The sequence below is a fragment of the Euprymna scolopes genome, chromosome 14 (assembly GCF_053919585.1).
Source record: "Euprymna scolopes isolate OS-2025 chromosome 14, ASM5391958v1, whole genome shotgun sequence".
NCBI lineage: Eukaryota > Metazoa > Mollusca > Cephalopoda > Sepiida > Sepiolidae > Euprymna > Euprymna scolopes.
Genome location: NC_136495.1, coordinates 51766102 through 51787926, shown reverse-complemented (window position 1 = coordinate 51787926; position 21825 = coordinate 51766102). Strand labels below are relative to the sequence as shown.

Genomic DNA, 21825 nt, shown 5'->3' with positions numbered 1-21825 from the left:
AAGGTGTCACCATGCTTAAAGCAAGCAAACTTACTGAAGTTGAGCATGTTCAAACTCTAGATTTCCATGAGCAAGGTTTGTCACAGCGGGCGATCATAACTCAGCTAAATCACAGTAAAACTGTGACTTGCAAACTTTCTAAAGAACAGTGAGAATTATGGAAAAGCAAAATACACTGATAGGCCCCAAAAAGTTTTTCCCCGCATTGAGTAAGAAAATGAGACATGTTGTTGTGAAAGGCAGGGGGCTTTCTTCTAGTCAAATTAAGGCAGTCACAGATGCTGATTGCAATCCAGTAACCATCAGACGACACGACAAAAAGGCATGGTAAATAAAAAGTGTAAACAAATTTCTCGTCTGCTTCCATGTTACAAGGTGGACTACTTAAGGTTTGGTCGTGAATACCAAACATGGGATGTTAAGAAATGAAAGGAAGGCCCGTTTTTTGATAAGAAAAAGTTCAATCTAGCTGGTCCTGATGGCTTCCAACGATATTGACAAAATAAAAACATGCCTCCTAAAATTTTCTCCCCACATTATAGTGGTGGAGGGTTTCTAATAGTATGGGGTGCCTTTTCTTACAGAGGAACAATGGAGCTCCAGGTGGTGCAGGGTCGTCAGACAGTAGCTAGGTTTGTTAGCATGCTAAAAAAAGCATCGTTAATGATGGACGGCCATCGTTTGTGTGGGGATGGATGGTTATTCCATCAGGATAACGCTGCAATCCACGTTACACGAAGAACCTTAACCTTTCTTCAAGAAAATGGGGTCCATCTCTTGGGACTTCCTACATGCTCACCGAACTTGAACCCAATCGAAAATGTTTGGAAATGGATGACAAGAGATGCTTATTGAAATAGCAAACAATATTCAACAAAAAATGAACTTCGTGAAGCCATCTTCAGAAGTTGGAGCAACATCCCCCCCCCCATCTTAATGGAAATGCTTATTCTAGCATGCCCCAAAGAATTTTTGAAATCATCAAAACCAATGGAGGTAGAACTCATTATTAAATTTGGTTGTTGAATGTTTTCAATTCCATAGAATTTATATCCTTGGTTTTATAATTTTTAATTAAATGTTTGGAATATAGCTTTTTTTTTTTTTTCCATAACCTTTTAGGCTGTAGTATTGGTAACCTTAAATGGGAAGAGTTTAAAATCCATCCTTAAAAAAAAAGGTTTCTTTTTGTTAAAGATTTTCAAGTGGTTTCAAATATTGGATCAGGAGTGTATATTTACACACTACGCAATGAAGCAGAATAACAAAGTATGCCAAATTAGACAAAATCAGCAACCCAAACTTTAGCTTTAATTCACCTCACTTTTCATCTTGTTTGAATGGAAAAATATACTTTTGATTGCTACCGTTTTGTTGTGTCAAATTCATTTCACTAATGAATTGAATATTCATCCGTTGATACAACAAAGGCTATCTTATCATGCTAGGAATAATGGCTAACATGCACCAGGGGTTTATTTAAAGTGAAACTGGTTTGTGCAGAACTAACCCCACATTCTCGTTCCAACCAGCCTGATCCAGCAGTAGGACAGGGTCATGACAGGTGGAGTCCAGGTGAGATGCAGGAGCAGCCAGAAGTGTCAATGTCTTACATACAGTATTTGGTTTTTCAAACGGTCATCCATCTGGTATTTTCTAGGCTCAACATTGCTTAACTTCAGTTATCTAAGGAGAACCGATGTATCAACGTGATTATTTCACTAATATACCACTAGACAAATACAACGATTAAAAAATCCACGGTAAATCATTGCAGATGCGACTTCTGCATTTCATATTTTGTTTGGATGATACAGGGCTAAGCTGCCATATTATGCACAGTTTTTCAATCACCTCAGATAAAAAAAAAAAAGAAAAAAAAAAAAAGAAAGAAAACTGACCATTAAGTTTCGATTCAATGTCAGGATCCATTGTTTGTTCATCTTCATTCTCAGAATCGGATTCAGAATCAGAATATTCACCAACTAGAGACAAACCAGCTAAAACACAAATAAGACAATAAAAATGAGACATTTTGTGTTGAAATACACAAAATACAAATAAGATGATAAAAATAGGACATTTTGTGAGATGGAAAAAGTAGTTAGCAAAAATTAATTAACTATTTTAGAAGAATTATTATTCAGTAAAAAGGGCATAATACCAGAGATTTGCCACTTCTGGTTAGAAAGTAGTTTAGAAAAAAAAGCAGTGTTCTTAATTCCACAATTTCTAACAACAAATATCAATAAAATCTTGGAGGAGGTAATTACTGCAGCTGACCTACATTTTATGAACAGGTCTTTTAAAAATTTAATTACCAAAACAGATGACAGTTTGCAAAAACATTAAAATGGTATATAAAAGAGTTAAAGCCACTTCCCTATGTTAAGAATGGCTTTCTGAATTTTGAATAAAACAATTTCATTATTAAATGTATGTAAAAAAAAAAACATTTTCTTTTAATTGATTATTTAGAAACAAAAAAGAAAAATTTTCAATTTCAAAATTCATATTTTTGAACAAACATTTTCTTTACTGAATACGTAAAAACACATTTATTAAAAAATATATCTTCAGTATTAAGTAGTTTTGTACACCAACATTTATGTCATTAAATAATAGTGATATTACTTTTGTATTAGAGTTTTTTAAAAAATACAGCAAGTTGCTTCATTTTATTCAGAAATTGAAAATTGCAAATTATTATTCTTTTTTTTTTCACAAGCAAGTAACCACTTATCAAGCCTGAAGGCCACTTGAGAATAAGGGTGAGTTGGTAATTTAATGGTGTAGATTGGGGAGAATTTGAATTATTCAAGAGGACAGCTCAACAAGAACTTGTTTACATTGGACTTGAAGGTTACCATATTGTAATCAGCTGGGAAGCAGTCCAATGGAACAGTGTTCCACATTAAAAAAATTTTAAAACTGATAATATGAGGTTTGAAAGTGGAAGTAAGAGTATACATGTCTAATCATTCCCAGGTATTGTTGGGGTTGCCTGCTAGGCCTTAGTAAAACAAGCTGTAGAAAAAAAAACATGAAAATTCTAGGTTTTTACAGTAAAACAAAAAAAAAAAGGAAAGAAAAAATATCAGAGCATCTCCAACAAAGATGGTGGCAGTAAATCAAATTGCCGAAGAATCAATGCAGTCCACGATCTCGAGTGTTACGTAATTCCTAGTAACAAAGATGGTGGCGAAGAATCAATGCAATCCCAATCTTAAGTCGTTTCGAGACAGAGGCCGATGGCAAACTGATTGAATCCAAAATTCAACATTTTATATAATAACTTTTGAAGCTTCTGATTGGTTGATTATTATAACTGTGGTAATAAAAATGATCGTTTAAATCATTGGATTCATACCCTCATTAGAAGTCAAAAACATTTTAACAAGATGCAACATAGTGCATAGGAGCACTTAAGAAAAAAGTCAGCAGCAGCAAAGGATGGCTTGCTTGCAGAGAGATTGTCAACACCAGTAACCAAAAAACGTGCATATGCAAATTAGGAAGTGTATGCGAGAAGAAAAAGAAAAAAAAAAAAAGAAAAAAAAACGGAGAAGTAAAGTCGAGAACAAGAATGGACCAGCTGTGGCTGGCATGTAGTCAGAAGGAAAAACGCTACCAAGCCAGATGGACATGTGGCAGCAAGAGACTTTTTAAATGGTGTCATGACAGGGGAATAACGGTAATAAAAATTTTTGTTAGAAAAGAAAAAAATGCCGACCCGGATTTTTATTTCTTTCCAGTTTTATTTTTATGGATTACTAAAGTAAAGTGTAATGCCACGTAATGTTACAGAGAACAAGCATTATTATGAAAAACAAAAAATACAGAAAATCTACAATCAAGATAATTGAAATGTGAAGGTTATTAAGAGAGATATCTTTTGTTTTGGAACTTCAAAAGACATCACATGACTTCAGTTATGAAAGATTAATATTACAAGTGTTACAACTTTCCTATTTAAAAGCCACTTTAGACAAAGAATTGATAGTTGATATATTTATTAAACATGTCATAATTATCTTTAAGAAATGTGGCATAATCACATTTTTGTATACTGCAATTTAATTCAGACTATAATCTATATATTGATAGGATAGCATGTGTTATTTATTTTGTGTGCCACACTTTCATCCGAGTGACTGCCATTTAATTGTTATGGACTTCCATTTCTTGTAATAAATAATTTTACCAAGAATTCTTTATAAGTTTTGGTTTTGATTATAGCTCATGGCATTTAAGTCATCCATTTTTTTTTTTTTTATAAATAATTTTACCAAGAATTCTTCATAAGTTTTGGTTTCGGTTATAGCTGAAGGAACTTGTTAAGTTTTGCTTTCGATTCAAGCTGATGCACCCAAGTCATATGGATATATTTTTTATGCAGATGACATAATTTTAAGCTAGTTCCATCAGGCTTGACCTTAAAACTACACTTAAGAATGAGAAGAAGAGTATTCTGAATAATCTAAATAATACAAATTAGTTTTCTCATGTTGATCCAAAATGGAGATTTGTATTCCATTTATGATAAATTATTTAAAAATTATTTTTTTTTTTATTAATTCATGTTAGTATAAGTGAACACAAAATAAAATCTGAATAAATGTTTTAAATATATGAAAAAATAAAATTTTTTCAATTGAATTACTTCCCCCTGAAAATAAGCCCGCCCTAAATTGAACGAAAAGTATTTACTAGTTTTCAGAAGCTTAAATGTTATTTTAGTATAAATATTATGCAATGATAGAAATCTATTTTCCATTTGTTTTTTCATCGTATTTCCCTTCATTAGGAGGTTCAATGTTTTCTGACAGCCTGCAATCTGTGTCCACCATCTAGGAAGATCACTACAATACACTTATAAAACACTAGTCAGGAAATGAGCTATGATTTGAACTGTTAATTTTTAATGATTAATGGATCATTTACTTCTTCAAGATGGATAACCTGATGAGACATGGCATGATCATATATTGCAGAATATGGATAGTGCCGAAATAATGTTATTGCTTGGAAATCCATTCATAGCATGGGGAGATGACTTTTTGTTTTAACTATTCTGTACTTTTACCTAACAATTTCATAAAAAGATAGCATAAAAATTAAATTTAACTTAAAAATCCTCTCTAAAAATAAAAATAGCACTATCCATATTCTGCATAAATTATAAAGCAAAGGATTACTACGTAACAGAATACAATCAACAACAAGTTTTTGTTAATATAAAAAAATAGTCAAAAACTTACTTTTGACAGCGTTTCGGCTCTTAATAAACATATCGTCAGGTCTATAACATCCCGTCTGAGCTATAAAAAAAAAATAGAAAGCAAAATTTATAAAATTTTATTAAAAAGAGTTTATGACTAAATTAATGTTGTAAATGTTCAAACAGATTTATAAGATTAAAAATTATTACAAGATGAATTCTTTGAGCATGGCCATTTACATTTTTGGTTGTTTGGTTTTATGGCATATCAACCCTTTTCGAGTTAGTTAATGTTGAATTAAGTTTAAAATGTAGGGTTAGAAAGGACGATACCGCGCAGAGTTGTGTTTTTAAATTAACAAATATTTATTATTTAAAATTTTCGGCTTAAAAGCCTTCATCAGGATATTTATAAATATCTATTTATTTAAAAACAACTCCACACGGTATTGTCCTTTCTAACCCTACTTTTTAAATTCCTTTGTTCCGTGCTTCTTAAAAGTGGACCTTATTAATACTACACATTCACGTTTGGACAACACTCGCCACTGGATTTACAATATTTAACCACGCAGCCAGACGACACCATGGCACATGAGAAAAGAAAAAAGAAAAAAAAAAGATATATATATATATATATATATATATATATATATATATTGTATATTGCTTTTAAAAAATATCCTGATGAAGGCTTTTAAGCCGAAAATTTGAAATTTTAAATAAATATCTGTTTATTTAAAAACACAACTCCGTGCGGTATCGTCCTTTCTAACCCTACATTTTAAATTCCTTTGTTTCGAGCTTCTTAAAAGTGGACCTTATTAATACTTGAATTCAGTTATTTTGGAAATAGTATTCATGTTGCATTCAGTTATTTTGTAGAAAGTTTTTATTCTTCAAGCTTTTTGTATCTTCAATCGCTAGTTTGTAATGTTTGGTTTGGTTGTTTTATAGTGGATTTTATTGCTTTTGTTCCCTGCCCTGCAAAACATGAATGATTTTGCAATGAGACAGGGAAAAGGATTACAATATTAATGTTTGGTATATTTTAAGTTAGGAAACGAATCAGGAGGTGGGGGAGATAGAAAAAGAAAAGGGAAATGGGAAGAAGGAAAAGGGGGGAAAAAACGTGGGTGGTTGTTTTTGTTTTGGGTTTTGCAAAAGAAAGAGTTTTGCAATGGGGGAGGAAAGACGGTTACAGTATTAATGTGCGGTACACTTTGAGTTAGGAAACCACTCAGGAAGGAGAAATAGAAAGGGAAAATGGGAAGAAGGAAAAGAGGGGGGGGTTGCAGAACATAAGTTTTGCAAAAGAAAGAAAAACAAAAAGCATCAATGTTAGGTGCACTTTGTCTTAGGAAGTCAATATCTTCAGACAGCCTGATCTGGTCGCAACAGTATTTAGATTTTTGATGCACTGAACATTAAGTAGAAAGATCAAAGAGAAAGGTAAGTAAATGCCCAGACAGGTTCAATAATATCACTTATCAAATTCAGGTTAATATCTGTTTTACATACTGGACTATGCTGGGTTCCTTTTAGAAATTTGCTTCTAAACTAACCTATCTCTAGCCAGATCTTTAGCTCTCAAATCTTTCCACATTTTGGCCTTCTGTGAACTTTCAATTGTTCTACATCTGCTAACTCCAGAATTCTCATCCAGTCTTCCTTTCAATGGTTGCCATTGGTATGGTATCCATAAAAATCTCCTCTTCTGGACACATCTCTCTATATGGCCAAGATTTAATCTTTCTCTGAGCTCATCAGATCCAAGTGTATTTTTAACATTCCTATTACACATCCATTATATTATTCTCATATCATTCTTTCCATGCAACACATATCCTCAATGCTCACTAGCAAGGGTTCACTTACATACAATACAGTGTCACCTTCTGTGCACATGACTGATAGACTCTTCCCTTCATCATCAGTGGTAACTCTTTGATTAGTAATGGCAAAAGTACCCTGAGCTTATTTTATTCATTCTTATCTCTTGAAATTACTTTAGAACCTGCTTCTTTTGCTTGAGCATAAGGAGAATCAGGTGAAAAAAAAAAAAAAAAACACTGTCAAACAGACTGTCAAAAACAGATCCTCGACAAGTATGAACTCTGCACAAACCTCACTTATTGGTTCTATTATACGTTTTTTTTTAATAGTGATTTGAATGGTAAAGCTATTGAAGTTGTAAAGAAGTTTTGTTACTTTAACGATACCATTGAAGTAAAAAGGCATCAAGGAAGAGCCTCTAAATTATCAGCATTAACATATCGATAATTTAGAGGTTCTTCCTTGGTGCCTTTCTCACCTCCATTATGTGCAAGGTCATGAAAACCATTCTCAAGCAGGTGATCACAGACCCTCTACTAGTATCCAATGCTATTTCTACATCACATGGATTTGTACCAAGAAGATTATGTTTAACCAAGCTGATGTCCATGGAGGAATGGGTCACTAAAATCATGGATGAGAGTAACAGTGCAGCCACATTGTTGTTGGATTTTTCCAAAAATTTTTTTTTGATAATCACCAGCTACACCTTTGAAATTTCTATTCATACTTCATCCTTCCATAATAAAATGGATTGGATCATTTTTTCACTAATGTATCTTTCGTATCCAAGCGGAGGTGATTACATGCAATGGAATGCCTCAAGCATCTGTCATAGGTCCAGTTCTGTTTCTCCTGCAGGTCAATGATTTGACAGATGAATTGACTGGAAAAAGGTACTCTTTGTGGATGCTGTAAAGTCTGTATCACCTAAAAAAAAAAAAACTATGATCAACTTCAGGTTCTAGTCTTCAAGCTGAGATTTACCTCTGAACTTAGCAAAATGAAATCTTTCCATCAAATCTCTGCTTCCCTTCCCCTCCAACTATCGAGTTTCCACCTCAACCACTCAACATTGTCACTAATAAAAAGAACCTTGGTAAAGTTGTGGACAACCCCTTCAAACCAACACATTACTGTATTGAAACAGCAAGTAAAGACGGGCAGATTTTTTTTCTGACTTTATCCTAAGACGTTTTCTAAGCCTAACAGCAAACGTTTTCTGTCCCTTATACATAATCTCAGTACAAGCCATTCCTGAATACGGCATCCAAGCAATAAATCTTTATCTTCAAATGCATATCATACACCTGGAGTGTGTTCAATGGTTATCAACCAGAATGGTAACGGGATTTCCCATGCTTACCTACGACTTCAAAGACTAAATCTGTCGTCGCTTGAGTAACAAAGGATGTAAGGAAACCTAATTCTGACAGAGCATCATCAATGGGAATGTAAATCTACTTTTTGAGTCACAGTTTCTGTGTCAACAAAACAAAGACAACATTCTATGTTTGGGTTTCTGCTCTCTTGAAACAGCCTGCTAGAGAAGGTCATGAGGCTTATCATATGTAGGTTTAAAGTCGCTTTGGACAAACATTCAAATGGTATATAGATTCAGTATCTTCTATCTTTTTACACAACTTGCTGCACTTTTACCATTTTTTTTTTTTTTTTGCCAATAAAATTAATTGATTTTATTTGCCAATACAATCGACTGATTTTATTTGCCAATAAAATCAACAGAAAATAGAAAACTCATCAACTTACTTAAATAACTTGTTTTTGTGTTTTCATCCAATTGTAAAACTTGTCTGCGACGCCCCGGCATCCCTCTTCGTCCCATTCCGAGTGGCTACCTTTAAAAAAAAAAAAAAAAAAAAAGATAAAAAAGAGGTGTGTATGTGGGGGGGGGGGCAATATTTTTTTTAATATGTCTTTTAAAATAACAGATTAAAAAGTATTTTTAGATAAGGATTGATGATTTATATTCATATTTTCGTAGTTATATTTATTTTATACTCTTGGATGTCATTTATGCAACATTTCAGTTAATTAAAAACGCATCTTTTCGAATTTAGGAATTCTAATGTTGAACTGAACCTTTTATTTAATTCATGAGTTTAGATTTAGTTTTTATTTTGTCAGCCATGGATAGAAGTGTTAATTTTTTTTAAATTATATTTTTAGTACACCCTCCAGTGAAGACTGAAGCTTCAACTTCCAGAAGACTGTCATTTAGAATTGATTGTTACTGAATGCTTTATCCGTTGCATCATGTACGCATAAAGATTCTTAAGTTTAAAAAGATACAGCTACAGTTAGAGGTTACATCAGCCAAAACATGAGAATAACATCCAAGATGAGAATAGTTGTCCAGATAAAATATACTTTAATTATAAATTCAATATGAAAGCTGTATCAAAATACGCTTCCAAATTTAAAAAAAAAAAAAAAAAAAAAAAAAAAAAAAAAACATTGATTTTGATGGAGTACTCCCTTAAGTACTCTGAACCATTGTTAGATAACAAACATACTTATATACAGATTTTAATTGCGTTATTTCTACTTCAGTAAAATTACCTATTTTAATATGTTCATAATATTGATAGTGTTATATAGTTTGAAGCAGCAAACTCTTATGGAGGTTCAAAAATTGAAAGAAAGCAAAAAACTGAATTTTATAATTTTATCATGTTGCATAATTTTTAGTGATCCCAAATATATTGAAATTGTTTCTTTGAATAACTAAATTGACCTTTTCTGCAAAGTATCCTCATGGTATAGAAATGTGAATACCTTGGATATCCCTAATTTGCCATATTTCTAATTTTGCTATCAAGAATTGTATTTTTGTGTCTTTTTTTTTTTAATGAATCTTCTTCAAATTTAATTAAAAAAAAAAAAAAAATGTTTTTAATGTTTCAGGAAATTCAAATAATAGAAACTAGAAGCTCAAGTTCATAACATAAAATCTGAACTATAGGTGATCAAAATCAAGATTCAAATATCCCATTTTTTCAAATGTCTTAATAAAAAGCTGAGAGTGATGGAAGCAAGAATAATAGACACTGTAAAAAAATAAGAACAAGGAGAGGGATCAAACAACTAAGTGAGAGAAAGTGAAACTGATAGTAACTTTGTAAGAGATGGGCAACTTGTTGAGTTTGTAAATTATAACTAATTAAAACACTGAAGTTTAGTTTTGTTTTTTTAACGTTAGTATATCTCAATCCCCAAATTAGGGAGTCTTTAGCATTTACTTAAATTAAAATATTAAAAAAAAATAGCATTCATGGGAAAAAACTTTGATTAACTCAACTTTAGTATAATCATGGCTAAACTAGGATCATATCAAGTATAAATTCAACTGGCTTTGGAGTCAGAATATTTTTACTTACCGACTCCAGTGAGGTTTTAATTGCTTAAAACTTTACAGCATTGTGTCAAAATTATTAGGGATACATCATGTGGAAATATGAATGCAATGGCTACAATTACAGTTTATAATAGAGAGAGACCTAAATATTTTTGAGTGCAATACAAGAAACTGCAAGAGACACCATACATTGTTAACTACATGTTTTCAAATTTAGTTTAGCTCTATTATCAGATATTGAGTACTCCTCTATAAATACAGCGACTAATCTAATATATGAAGTTATCTTGTCAGATTTTCCTTGCTATGTTGGACATAGAGACATGGCAACTCACATTTGAAAGCAGAGGTATACACGCATGCACATTCCAGATCGAGTCGATCTACATTTTTGTGTCTCATAAAAATGACTGGAATTGTACTTTTTACAAAAAAAAACAAAAAACTATATTCCAAGGTCAGAAGTTATGAACTGCAATATAATGCAAAATAGAAAAGAAAAATGTGGTATCTTGATGTTTACAATTCCAGGAATGTTGATTTTTTACTGTATAAGAGAAAAGAAAGAGAGCAGACCGACAGTGGCAAGTGTGATTGACATCTTGAGATCTCTCCGTCAGCGAGCCACACTAGAAAGTTATAGACATTCAACAATGCAACAGCTAGAATTCATATTATTCACAAATACAAACAAGCATCACAGAGAAGCGATTTTCAAGTTGCTTCTTCAGTCAATGTTACTATTAGCAAAATAGTTGAGAAATTAGTCCAAAACAGTTTATTTTCATTTATCTCCCCATTTGTGACAGATTTATGTTAAAAGTTACCCTAGATATTGGTTGTGAGTAAAATGATAAACCATGTTCCAAAAGGTATACAGTAAATAAAGCACAAGAACATGGCTGACCACTTTACTTACGACCAATATTTACAGTTACTTCACAGGCTTATATTTTCTATTCAAATTTTTAACACAAATAAGTATATGGGTGTATTGTAGTAATTTTTGGAACTCGATGCGGAGGGGTGAAGCAATGGAATTCTGTGTGGCAGTCCAAGCAAAAGGTTTGAAAGTGCTTGGTCGACTGCTTTTATAATAGTGTTTGTTTTTTGTCTACTCACATGGATCGGACTTAACATTTGCATAGAATTGACTAGTGGGTATAAAAACACTATCGTCGATATTGTTGGTTGGTCTTTTTGTTTTAGTCCAGCAGCCCGTTTCATAGTTACTGTTACAAAGACGATCTGTCGTAAGCAATGAGGCAATTCGTTGCAACTCCTGTTGACCAAGAAAAGGCGTGAAGGGTTCACCACGCAATGTAAGAGTTTCATTGTTTTTTTCCTTCTACGTCGAGTCCTGGTTTAACCCGTTGAGTTGCAGAAACACCTCCCCCTCCCCCTTTAGTCGGTTAAAATCCGACAATATATATATATATATATATATCCAAACGATATGATGCCAATGCAAATGTATCCAAGACTATTAATCCTTGAACCTTTATTATTCCTGATTTCCATCAACAAACTCCAGTCCATCATGTCTGAGATGGGTACATTTGCGGATGACACCATGCTCTAAACATGCATATACCCAAGACAATGGCTAAATTCTTAGAGAATGACCTCCCGTCTGGAGCAAAACAAGACCAAAAATGTATGTATTCAGTCGATGTAACCTTCAACAAGTGTATCTGTCAAACTGGAAAATCTTTGACAAACGCGAGAATTTTTATGTCAAACTTGGGAATCTGCACAGAATTTCAATGTATCACTCTAGAATAAGACTACGTTGCTGAATAAAGTTGAATTTTGCTTAGAAGTTGTTTTATCTAACAAATAAAACAACTTTTAAGCAAAATTCAACTGTAAAGAAACATGCCAATTTGCCTCCGGAGAGTCCCATCCACACAAGGAAAGTTTTTTTTATAGGGGAGGGCTGGCGGCCACCACTACTACCCCTCACCCAAAAAGTTAAATTATAAATGAAAGCAAAAATAGAGAATTTGAAACCCCCCCCCCCCCCCAAAAAAAAAAAAAGTGAGAAAAAAAATTACTACCTCAGGTAGTTTTGTGATAATGAGATGTAACTCTTGTATCCACAATATTACTATGCGACTTTAAAACAATGTATTTCGATTTTATTTTCAATATTTAAAAAGTATTTTAATGATATTTTTATTAATACTTAAAAAATAATTTAAAAATAATTCAGTAGTATTTATTTTGATTTTATTAATATTTTGACACAAATTTTTAGTGGACATAAAAAATACAATTTTCAAGGATTTTTCAAGGCAAAATTCAAAAACTTTTCAAGTCTGTGCGAACCCTGATAACACTCAATATGAGAACAGTAGTCTGAGGAATCCGAATGATACAAATTATCAATCCTCATCTAAAAAAGAAACAAAAACAATTGTTTTGCAAAACATTCAAAATCGATTTTCAATCTGGCAGAAAATTTATCACTGGTTGTAAACAGCAATCCTGTTTGTCTTCAGTTTGACAGTTTCGAACATTAGCTTCATCTCATTCCACGTTCAAAACAGACTCGATTAATGAGATGGATTGTGTCGCCGCCATCTTCCATATCTCCGCGAACGAGGAGAGGGTTGCCTTTAAACAAAAAAGGGATTAACAAAGGACAAAATCAAAAAGGACAGAGAAACGCTATAAAATAAGTGAAAAAAAAAAAAACCCTAAAATATTTATCTAGGTATTTTTTTTTTTTTTTTTTGACCAATGTTTCAAAATAATCTCGTCAAATCTTGACAAAATTTTAAGCGGTGATGGACTATGGAGTTATCTTCCCTGGCGCCCTTCCTCCTTCTGCAGAAATAGCCAATATGGCAGTGACAATCGATCTCATTAAAATTTGATTTTCTTCTGTAAACAAAAAAAAAAAAAAAAAAAAAAAACTGCACAAGCACTTTTTTTTTTTTAAATTATAACCCGAAACCTATGCAGTGAAGGGCTAGCAGTGTCAGAAATTTCGTGAAAATAGTGAATAATTCCACCCCATCTTTCCAAGCTTATAACTCCTCGAAAAATGTAATTCAAGCCCTAATTTTTTTTTCAATTAAAGGAGTAAGGACCAAGGTTTTATTTAAAAAAAAAAACAAAACAAAACAATGTGTTTTTTTTTTTTTAAAAGGTTTTAAACTTCGGACTTTACAGGTAAATTTCTAAAAAACTGATTTTTTTTTTTGTTTTAAATTTGAATATATTATTTATTGACCTTTTCTCTTCAATTTGTGATATATAAACCTATTAAACATAAATTAATTATTTACTTTTTAATAGACATTTCAAAATGAGAGGCGTAAATTATTCGACCCCCTATCTTTCTAAGCTTATAACTCCTCGAAAAATGTAATTCAAGCCCTAATTTTTTTTTCAATTAAAGGAGCAAGGACCAAGGTTTCATTAAAAAAAAAAAAAAAAGACAAAAAGAAAAAATGTGTTCTTATAAAATAAGGTTTTAAACTTCGGACTTTACAGGTAAATTTCTAAAAAACTGATTTTTTTTTTTGTTTTAAATTTGAATATATTATTTATTGACCTTTTCTCTTCAATTTGTGATATATAAACCTATTAAACATAAATTAATTATTTACTTTTTAATAGACATTTCAAAATGGGGGGGCGTGAAAATGGGGGGGCGTGAAAATGGGGGGGCGTGAATTTAAAAAAAACGTTTGTCTAAAATATTATATTCGGTTTATTGGAAAGAACATAAAATTTCACATTGACCCTGAAAATATCGTAAAAATAGAATCAATAGAAAAATTTTGATAGATTTTTAAAATTTAAAAATTTAAAAATATTGAGTTTAAAAATTGAAAAATATTGAGTTCGGAAAATTCATTACTGTTTTAAAAAAAAAATAAAAATATTTTTATTACTTTTAAAACAACTGTAATAGTTTATTTTGGAAGTATAATCCATAAAGAAAATAAATAACCCACTTTTAACAGAGAAATTACGAGATTTTTATATTGTATTCGCAGTTTCGTGTTAGGGGTGTCAAAAATTCCTACAAAAATTCTGATACTGCTAGTGAAGGGCATTTTAAAAAATTTAAAAAGGAGTGAAAAAAATAAATATACAATCATTAAAGATAAATAAGTTACTCTTATATCTACCTGGATGTTTTGTGTATATGTGTTTTGTTGATTTTTTGGTACTCCATGCAGAGAGTGATAGTGCTGAAATAATGTTATTTAAAAAGCCATTCTTAACATGGGGAGGGGATGGACGCTTCTGCTTTGTACCTATTCTGTACTTCAACCTTAAAATTGAATAAAAAAAAAAACATGATAAAACTTTAATTAAACGTGGAAATACGATTTAAAATATAGCGCGGATCACTCTCTGCATTAGCACCGATTTTTTTTAACCTAAAAAAAATAGTCGATGTAACGGCTGTAGAGTTATAAAAAAAAAAAACAAAAAAAAAATGGTGGTCCCAGAATCAAGATGAGTATAATCTGTATGTTGACATTTTTTTCGCGGCTTTCAAATCGTAAACTGCTTCGGCTATTTCCGAGACAGACTCGATTCTCTGTCAATATTCGAAAACGACTCTAAGAAATCTTCCAGGTGCCCTTTCCTTATAACAATCATTTTCAACAAATTCATTTAGTGTACTAGTTTAATTTAGGTGATCAGTTTAAGATTTTGCAAAATGTTACACCGGCTATGAAGTTAAATTGCTATTTTACGATAAACATAATCGTAGCAAATTACCCCTCATTTTTTTTTTTTTTTTTTTTTTTGTATGTTATTTCTATATTTTTAATAATTTTTTTAAAAACAAATTATAAACTTTTTTTGGTAATATCCATTGAAAGTACGGTGGTTATATGAGAAAATAAAGCTGTGTACGCATTATAAATGTTTCTTTTCTATGTCTTATGTTATAATCAGTACATTAGGGGTCATTTTGAGTTAAACGTTTATTTACTGCACCCATCTGAACTAGAGAAAATCATGATTTAAATGTGTATGTCTCGTCTAAATAACTAACGATGAATATCTAATATGGCCGACCAGAGGGGTGATCAAAAAGACAGATCGAGCGTACCGGAAACCGAAATGAGACCAAATTGACAACTGTCCTTTTTTTTTCTTTTTTTTTTTTTTTTTGCTTGAACTTTGCGCTTTTCGGATTATTTGGTTATGTTTTATTTTCTTGGTGGATATCTTTTTTTTTTTGGGGGGGGGGTCAGAAATTATAGTTATAGGTAAAAACATTAGAAACACTTCAAACATTGGGGAAGGCACTTAAAGCATAAAAAATAAAGGTAACATAAATGCATAAAGACCAAAATTGTTTTTGTTTTGTTTTGTTTATTAGTTAAATCCGGCTAAAAAAACAATAAAAAATAATCCGAAAACCGAAAAGTTCAAGCCAAATTCAAATTTTTATTTGTTACGTTTGAATAAAAAATAATTATTAAAGCAAAAATAGTCGTGTTCTCTTCGAGTAAGTTTTTTTTTTTTCAAGAAAAAAGACACTCATTTTTGTTTACAAGTGCTACTAATCTGGACTTGCATCTCTGGCACCCCCCCCCCCCAAAAAAATATCCGATAAGAAAATAAAACCAAATAATCCGAAAAGCGCAAAGTTCAAGCAAAAACAAAAAACAAAAGAGGCCAGTTGTCAATTTGGTCTCATTTCGTTTTCCGGTACGCTCGATCTGACTTTTAGATCACCCGTTTGGTCGGCCATATTAGATATTTATCGTTAGTTATTTAGACGAGACATACACATTTAAATCATGATTTTCTCTAGTTCAGATGGGTGCAGTAAAACTCGAAATGACCCCTAATGTACTAATGCATAACATAAGACACAGAAAAAACACATTTATAATGCGTACACAGCTTTATTTTCTCATATAACCACCGTACGCTTTCAATGGATATTACCCTTTTTTTTGTATTTATGTAGAATACGGACCGTGCTATTTTTGCAGACACGATTTTCAAGTTAAATTCAATTTTTTTACAATATTTTTTTGTTTGTAATGTTTATTTGGTGCTAGTGCATATATTGATCCGCTTTTTTTTTTTTTTAATCGTATTTCAAACTTTAAAGTTTTATGATATGTTTTTTTTTTTATTCAATTGTAAGGTTGAAGTATAGAATAAGTACAAAACACCCTCCCCATGTTAAGAATGGTTTCTTAAATAACGTTATTATTTCAGCACGGATCAAGTGTACTCACTACCGTTTATTTATTAGTTGAAAGTATAAAAAAAAAATTAAAAAAAAAAAAAAACATTCTCACGTTTAGAATTGGTTTCTAAATGTTATTATTTCAGCACTGGTTCATATTCTGCATGAGTACGTCATTTTTTTTTTTCAACTTAAATAATATTTTCTTGAAACTAATTTGAAACCAGATATTTTTTTCATTATTAACATGAACAAAATGAAAATAAGCCAATAAATATGTCGATCGACATCTTGCTTATATTTTTATCGATTTATAGACGTTTAAGTTGGATAATTTGAAACTAAGGAAAAACAAATGGAAACAATAATAATTGTTCAAGAAGATAATTTGTTGCTTCGATCTCTGAAAAATGCTTCTTTTTTTTTCTTTTTTTTTCAAACACAAACACCCACATTGTTTCGACAATTAGTTACAGGTTTATGTGTTTAAAAGCTAATAATATAAAAAGAGTTTAAAAACAGATGAATTATCTGTCTTACCTTTGATTAATTCAAGAAAAGTTAGTATAATTCCCGAGTAATCGATTAAATAAATAGAAAATAAAGGTCTTTATATATAATACATAAGAATTCAGGTTAAAGCCCGATCGGCCATATTGCCTTCAAGTTGTGTAGCGTAAAGAACAAGCAGTCTGATTAGCTCTCAATAAACTATTTCCAACCAATGAGAATTACTTTTATAAGATAATGTTGAAAATGATTATTTATGTCTCCTAAATGGACTTGAGGCGTAGCTGCAATCCAAGCGACTTCCGGTTTGAGAAACGTCCGCAGTAAATGGTGGCATCTAATTTGAAGACTTCGAGGAAAATGTAGGTCAACACATAAGAATATCTGTAATTTGATTATTTTCATAGAAATACGTTTATTTACAGATTTTTTTTTTAAATAAATATGTTTACAGAACTATTACATACTAAAACAATTTTTTGATACTGGTGCAGTGGTCACTGGTGCACGATACGAACCGGATTTCAAATATCCAGTATGGCCGGACCAACATGAGGTTGGGGAGGGGAGGGGTACTTGTACTACTATGTTACCTTACTGAAATAATAACGTTATTTAGAAAGCCATTCTTTACATGGAGAAGGGAGGGTGTTTTTTTTTTTGTTTTTTTTATTTTTAACTATTCTGCACTTTCACTAAACAAGTTAATAAACAAAATTTAGTAAAAATTGAATTCAACTTGAGAACACCATTTTTTTAAACAAAACTTTTAAACAAAAAAAAAACTATACCTTTGAGCGGGTTTCCGAGCATTTTTAACAGTGTTCGGCTCGGCATAGTCCGGATATTTATAAAAAAATATGGTTCGTAATTTGCACAATTACTGAGTTCCGGTTCGTACAATGCAGTGCAGTCACTGCAGTGGCAGTGCACTCGCACCATTTTCTTTTTTTTTTTAATGCAATAAATTAAAAAATAAATTTTTTTAATGCATACTTTTTGATTTTCTTTTTTAATGCAATAAATTAAAAAATAAATAAATGGAATAGAAAATAAATGAATGTTTCCACATACATACTTTTTGATTTTTATTGTTTTTTTTTTTATTTTGAACACGCCCAACAATATCAATCCTTACTATTTAGAAACATCCCTCCTTTGTAATAGCATTCAGCATGGCTGAGGACATTTACGTTACATTATAAAGGGGCTCCTCCAGTCTTTGACAAACTATGGATACCCACGAAGCGGTGCCTGCGCGTGAAATATTTGTGGCAGGAGGTGCACAATCTCCAACCACACTTCTGAGTCGACATTGTTAAATACCGGTGGCAAGTGAAAGTGTATGTACAGGATGACTGAAAACAAATGCAGAGATAAGCGAAGAGCACATTCAGCGCCTAGAATTCCCAAATGGTTACCTATCTGGTACTAACCAGGCTCAACATTGCTTAAATTTGGTGATCTGATGAGAACCTATGTGTCAACGCAATTATGCCGTATAAATATATGGCATAATTGCGTTGATTGTACATTAAACTATTGGCAATAAGTTTAGCCAACATTATTACAACATAATATAGCAAGGTTTGCAGATTAACGTAGCAGTCATGATGTGAAAGAATGTAATAGGTTGGAGGTCTTCAGATAAAGTTGCACTGGTTACTGCGGACAACTTTCAAAATTAGAAGTCATTTGCATCTTTGTAAACATGTGATTACACTGGATTTGCATTTAAAAGAATACAAAGGAAAAACAAAACATTCTTTTTAAATGTATAAAGAAAATATCTAGTAAGTGAAGTAAGCGTCGTCCCTCTATGACCACTACTTGAATAATATAAACAAAATTCACAAGTATTCGTTTGATCTTGTGCTAAAATAAATAATAATAATAATGATGATAATTTGGAGCAATTGGCATATAAGGACCCCTAGGCCCTGAACTGGCATCTAAGCTTCAGCCTCTGTCCCATCGACGAAACGTTGCATCCCTCTGCCTGTTCTACAAGTATTTTAATGGTGAATGCTCTGGCAAACTGCAGACACTTGTGCCTCCACGACGTAGACATCCTCAACAAACCCGACAGGCAGCTAAATCCCACCCCCACACAGAGATCCCTAGATGTAAAAGATCTTTCTACTCCAGTAGTTTCTTCCCCAGAACCGCTAGACTCTGGAATTCCATTCCAGGTCCCTGCTTCCTCAACTGTACTGACATGCAGAAGTTCAAGTGTAATGTGAACTGACATCTTGCTGCCCAAATCCCAACATAGTACCCAAGTCGTTGCCTCTGATAGTAGCACCTTACACCAAAGTGGCAATGTGCCTTGTTTGGGGTGAAAATGTAATAAAAAAATATAAAAAAAACATTGGTTAACCATGATTATCGCACACAGTATCTGTAAATAAACATAAAAAAATAAAAGAACAGAATTGTTCGTTTTTTCATCAACAAGATTTTTTTTTTTTTTTTTTACAAAGGAGTCACCGCTTATCAAGGCCCAAAGGCCACTCGAGGATAAGGGTTAATAAGTGTACAGTGGTCAATGGGACAATGGCGTAGTAATTGTTAGTAGTGAAAATTTGGTAAATTGGATTACTTAAGGGGAACGGCTCATCAAGAACTTGTTTACGTTAGACTTGAAGACGACTATATCATAGTCAGCTGGAAAGCTGGCAAAAGGAAGAGAGTTCCACAGGTGTGCAGTTCTAAGAAAGAAACTTTGTTCATGGAATCTACGATTAGGCCTAGGCACAGATAAAAAGTGGGGGAAATTATTGATAGTGTTTTCAGCTAGACGAGTGTTTCCCATGAAATTTTTTTTTTTTTTATATAGGGTGCATTTTCTTTTATTTACAAAACATGTTTCCAAAGTTTGCTAACCTGAAGGTCTGCAGAAGATATTTCAAATCTGTCCAATCAAATAATTTTATCCATGAGATAAAAAAAAAAAATTCAGTTGAATAACTTGTAATGTAATGAAGATGCAAGCAGAAAGACCTTTTTCCAACTGAATTTTACAACAAATGCAACAAGTGACCAGGAATGCATATTAATAAAATTAAAAAAAAAAAGTATTCAAATAAGAAAATAAAGAAAAAGCAAATGGCAAGATCACGTGAGATGAGATATGCAAATAAAGATAAAGTCGCTTTAATAAGAAAGTTATCAGAAAATTATAACACTATTTGAACAAAACTTCTTCATAAACAATCGAGGAATAATTATTTTACATTTTTATAATAATATTACTTTTTGGTAGGGCTAGGACAGCAGCATATTCTTTTTGTTGTTTTCACTCTCGAGTGTGTATCCGTTGATATCTTATATGCTTTTATAGAGTGATGCGGTTCTCGGTTGATTAACTGTGTAGGATATATTCTCAAGAGTCAAAACAATGAAAAGAATATTCTGTTGTAACAACCCTACTTTTTGGTAGGCATTTTAATTTTTAATAAAAAAAAAAAAGAAAAACCCAAGTTGTTTGGTTTTTCATCAGATCGATTATTAATATACAGAAAGTTTTTTTTTTTAAGAAGATAAGTGGGGGGGAATAAATATTTATTTTTTAATGTGGGAGACAAAACTTTGGAGAAGGGGTACAGGACTTTCCCTACATTAAAAATTGACATTAGAATTGAGAATTTTTCTAAATTTTTTTTTAGATGAGGATTGATAATTTGCATTAATTGGATTATTCTGACTACTAATCTCATTTTGGTTGTTATTATCACAGTTTTATCTTATGTAACTTCAGGTTTTTTCAGGTGAAGCTTGTCATAATTGAGAACCTTTATGTTGAACTCAAAATATTGTACAGAATTTTAAATCATAGCAGGGCTGGTTACTGATAGGTTTTAGAACCAAGAAAGAAGACACGTCAAAAAAGGTAACAGCAACCGGTAAAAAAAAAAGGGATGACAAACACAAATAAAGGATATAAAAGATAGAGATTGTTGTAGGGGTGAGTGAAATAGGTGATCGATTCTACAACTACAAAAGAAAACACAAGCAAGAAATAATGGAAATAGCAAAGAAAAAAAATGTCAAATGCAGATGAACGGTGTAAAAATAAAAAAAATTGAGGTCATATTTATTTGCAACAAATGCAAAAGAAAAATGACAGAGAAGAAAGGAAAACTGGTAGTCTTCATGGTGCCTCTGGAATCCGAACAGCAGGCATAGATTTGATAGTACCTATGGAAGCAGAATGGCTAAAAGGACAGGACTGATGTCTAAGGATAGCAGGAAAAACTGGATTGTTGGGAAGGATGATCCTGAAACTTTGACAGCATAGGATGTTGTTTCTAGAATCTGAACAGCAGGAAAGGCTGGATTGACAGAAATTAAGAAATTGGAGAGGCAGATTTAAGCAGGCACTGCGGGAAGGAGCTGGAGCAAGAACTGGAAAGGCAGGCTGGAGTAGGCATTGCTGGAACTGGAATATGAGTAAAAACTGCAGAGGTAGGCTGGATCAGGAGTTGCACAAGAGTTGGATCTGGAGAAGGAATACTCTAAAATCTGATAAAGTGAGATGCTGCAGTCAACACTGATAGGGATGGCATCAAGGCAGTAAATGAACTGAAAGGAACAGATTATAAGTTAGAAATTTATGTACAAAACGAATGAGCATAGTAAATTTACTAAGCTGATAAAAGCTGCCCCTTTTTTTGTTCATTCAGCTTACTC

General features: G+C 32.1%; 1 protein-coding gene across 2 annotated transcripts in view; it reads right to left on the bottom strand.

Annotated features, from left to right (window-relative positions):
• LOC145293004 (uncharacterized) overlaps positions 1 to 18644 on the bottom strand; it is a 78799-nt gene extending 60155 nt beyond the window's left edge. Inside the window, exons 1-4 of one of the 2 annotated variants that reach the window (XM_080139260.1) lie at positions 17925 to 18644; positions 8828 to 8916; positions 5262 to 5321; positions 1902 to 2000 (exon numbers count right to left, since the gene is read on the bottom strand). In XM_080139260.1, the coding sequence (XP_079995386.1) occupies positions 1902 to 2000; positions 5262 to 5321; positions 8828 to 8903 (235 nt within the window). In that variant the 5' untranslated portion in view covers positions 8904 to 8916; positions 17925 to 18644. Of the gene's footprint in view, positions 1 to 1901; positions 2001 to 5261; positions 5322 to 8827; positions 8917 to 17163; positions 17443 to 17924 lie in introns of those variants that run through there. The other variant, XM_080139259.1, reaches the window with a different exon arrangement.
• Positions 18645 to 21825: the final 3181 nt, after the last annotated feature.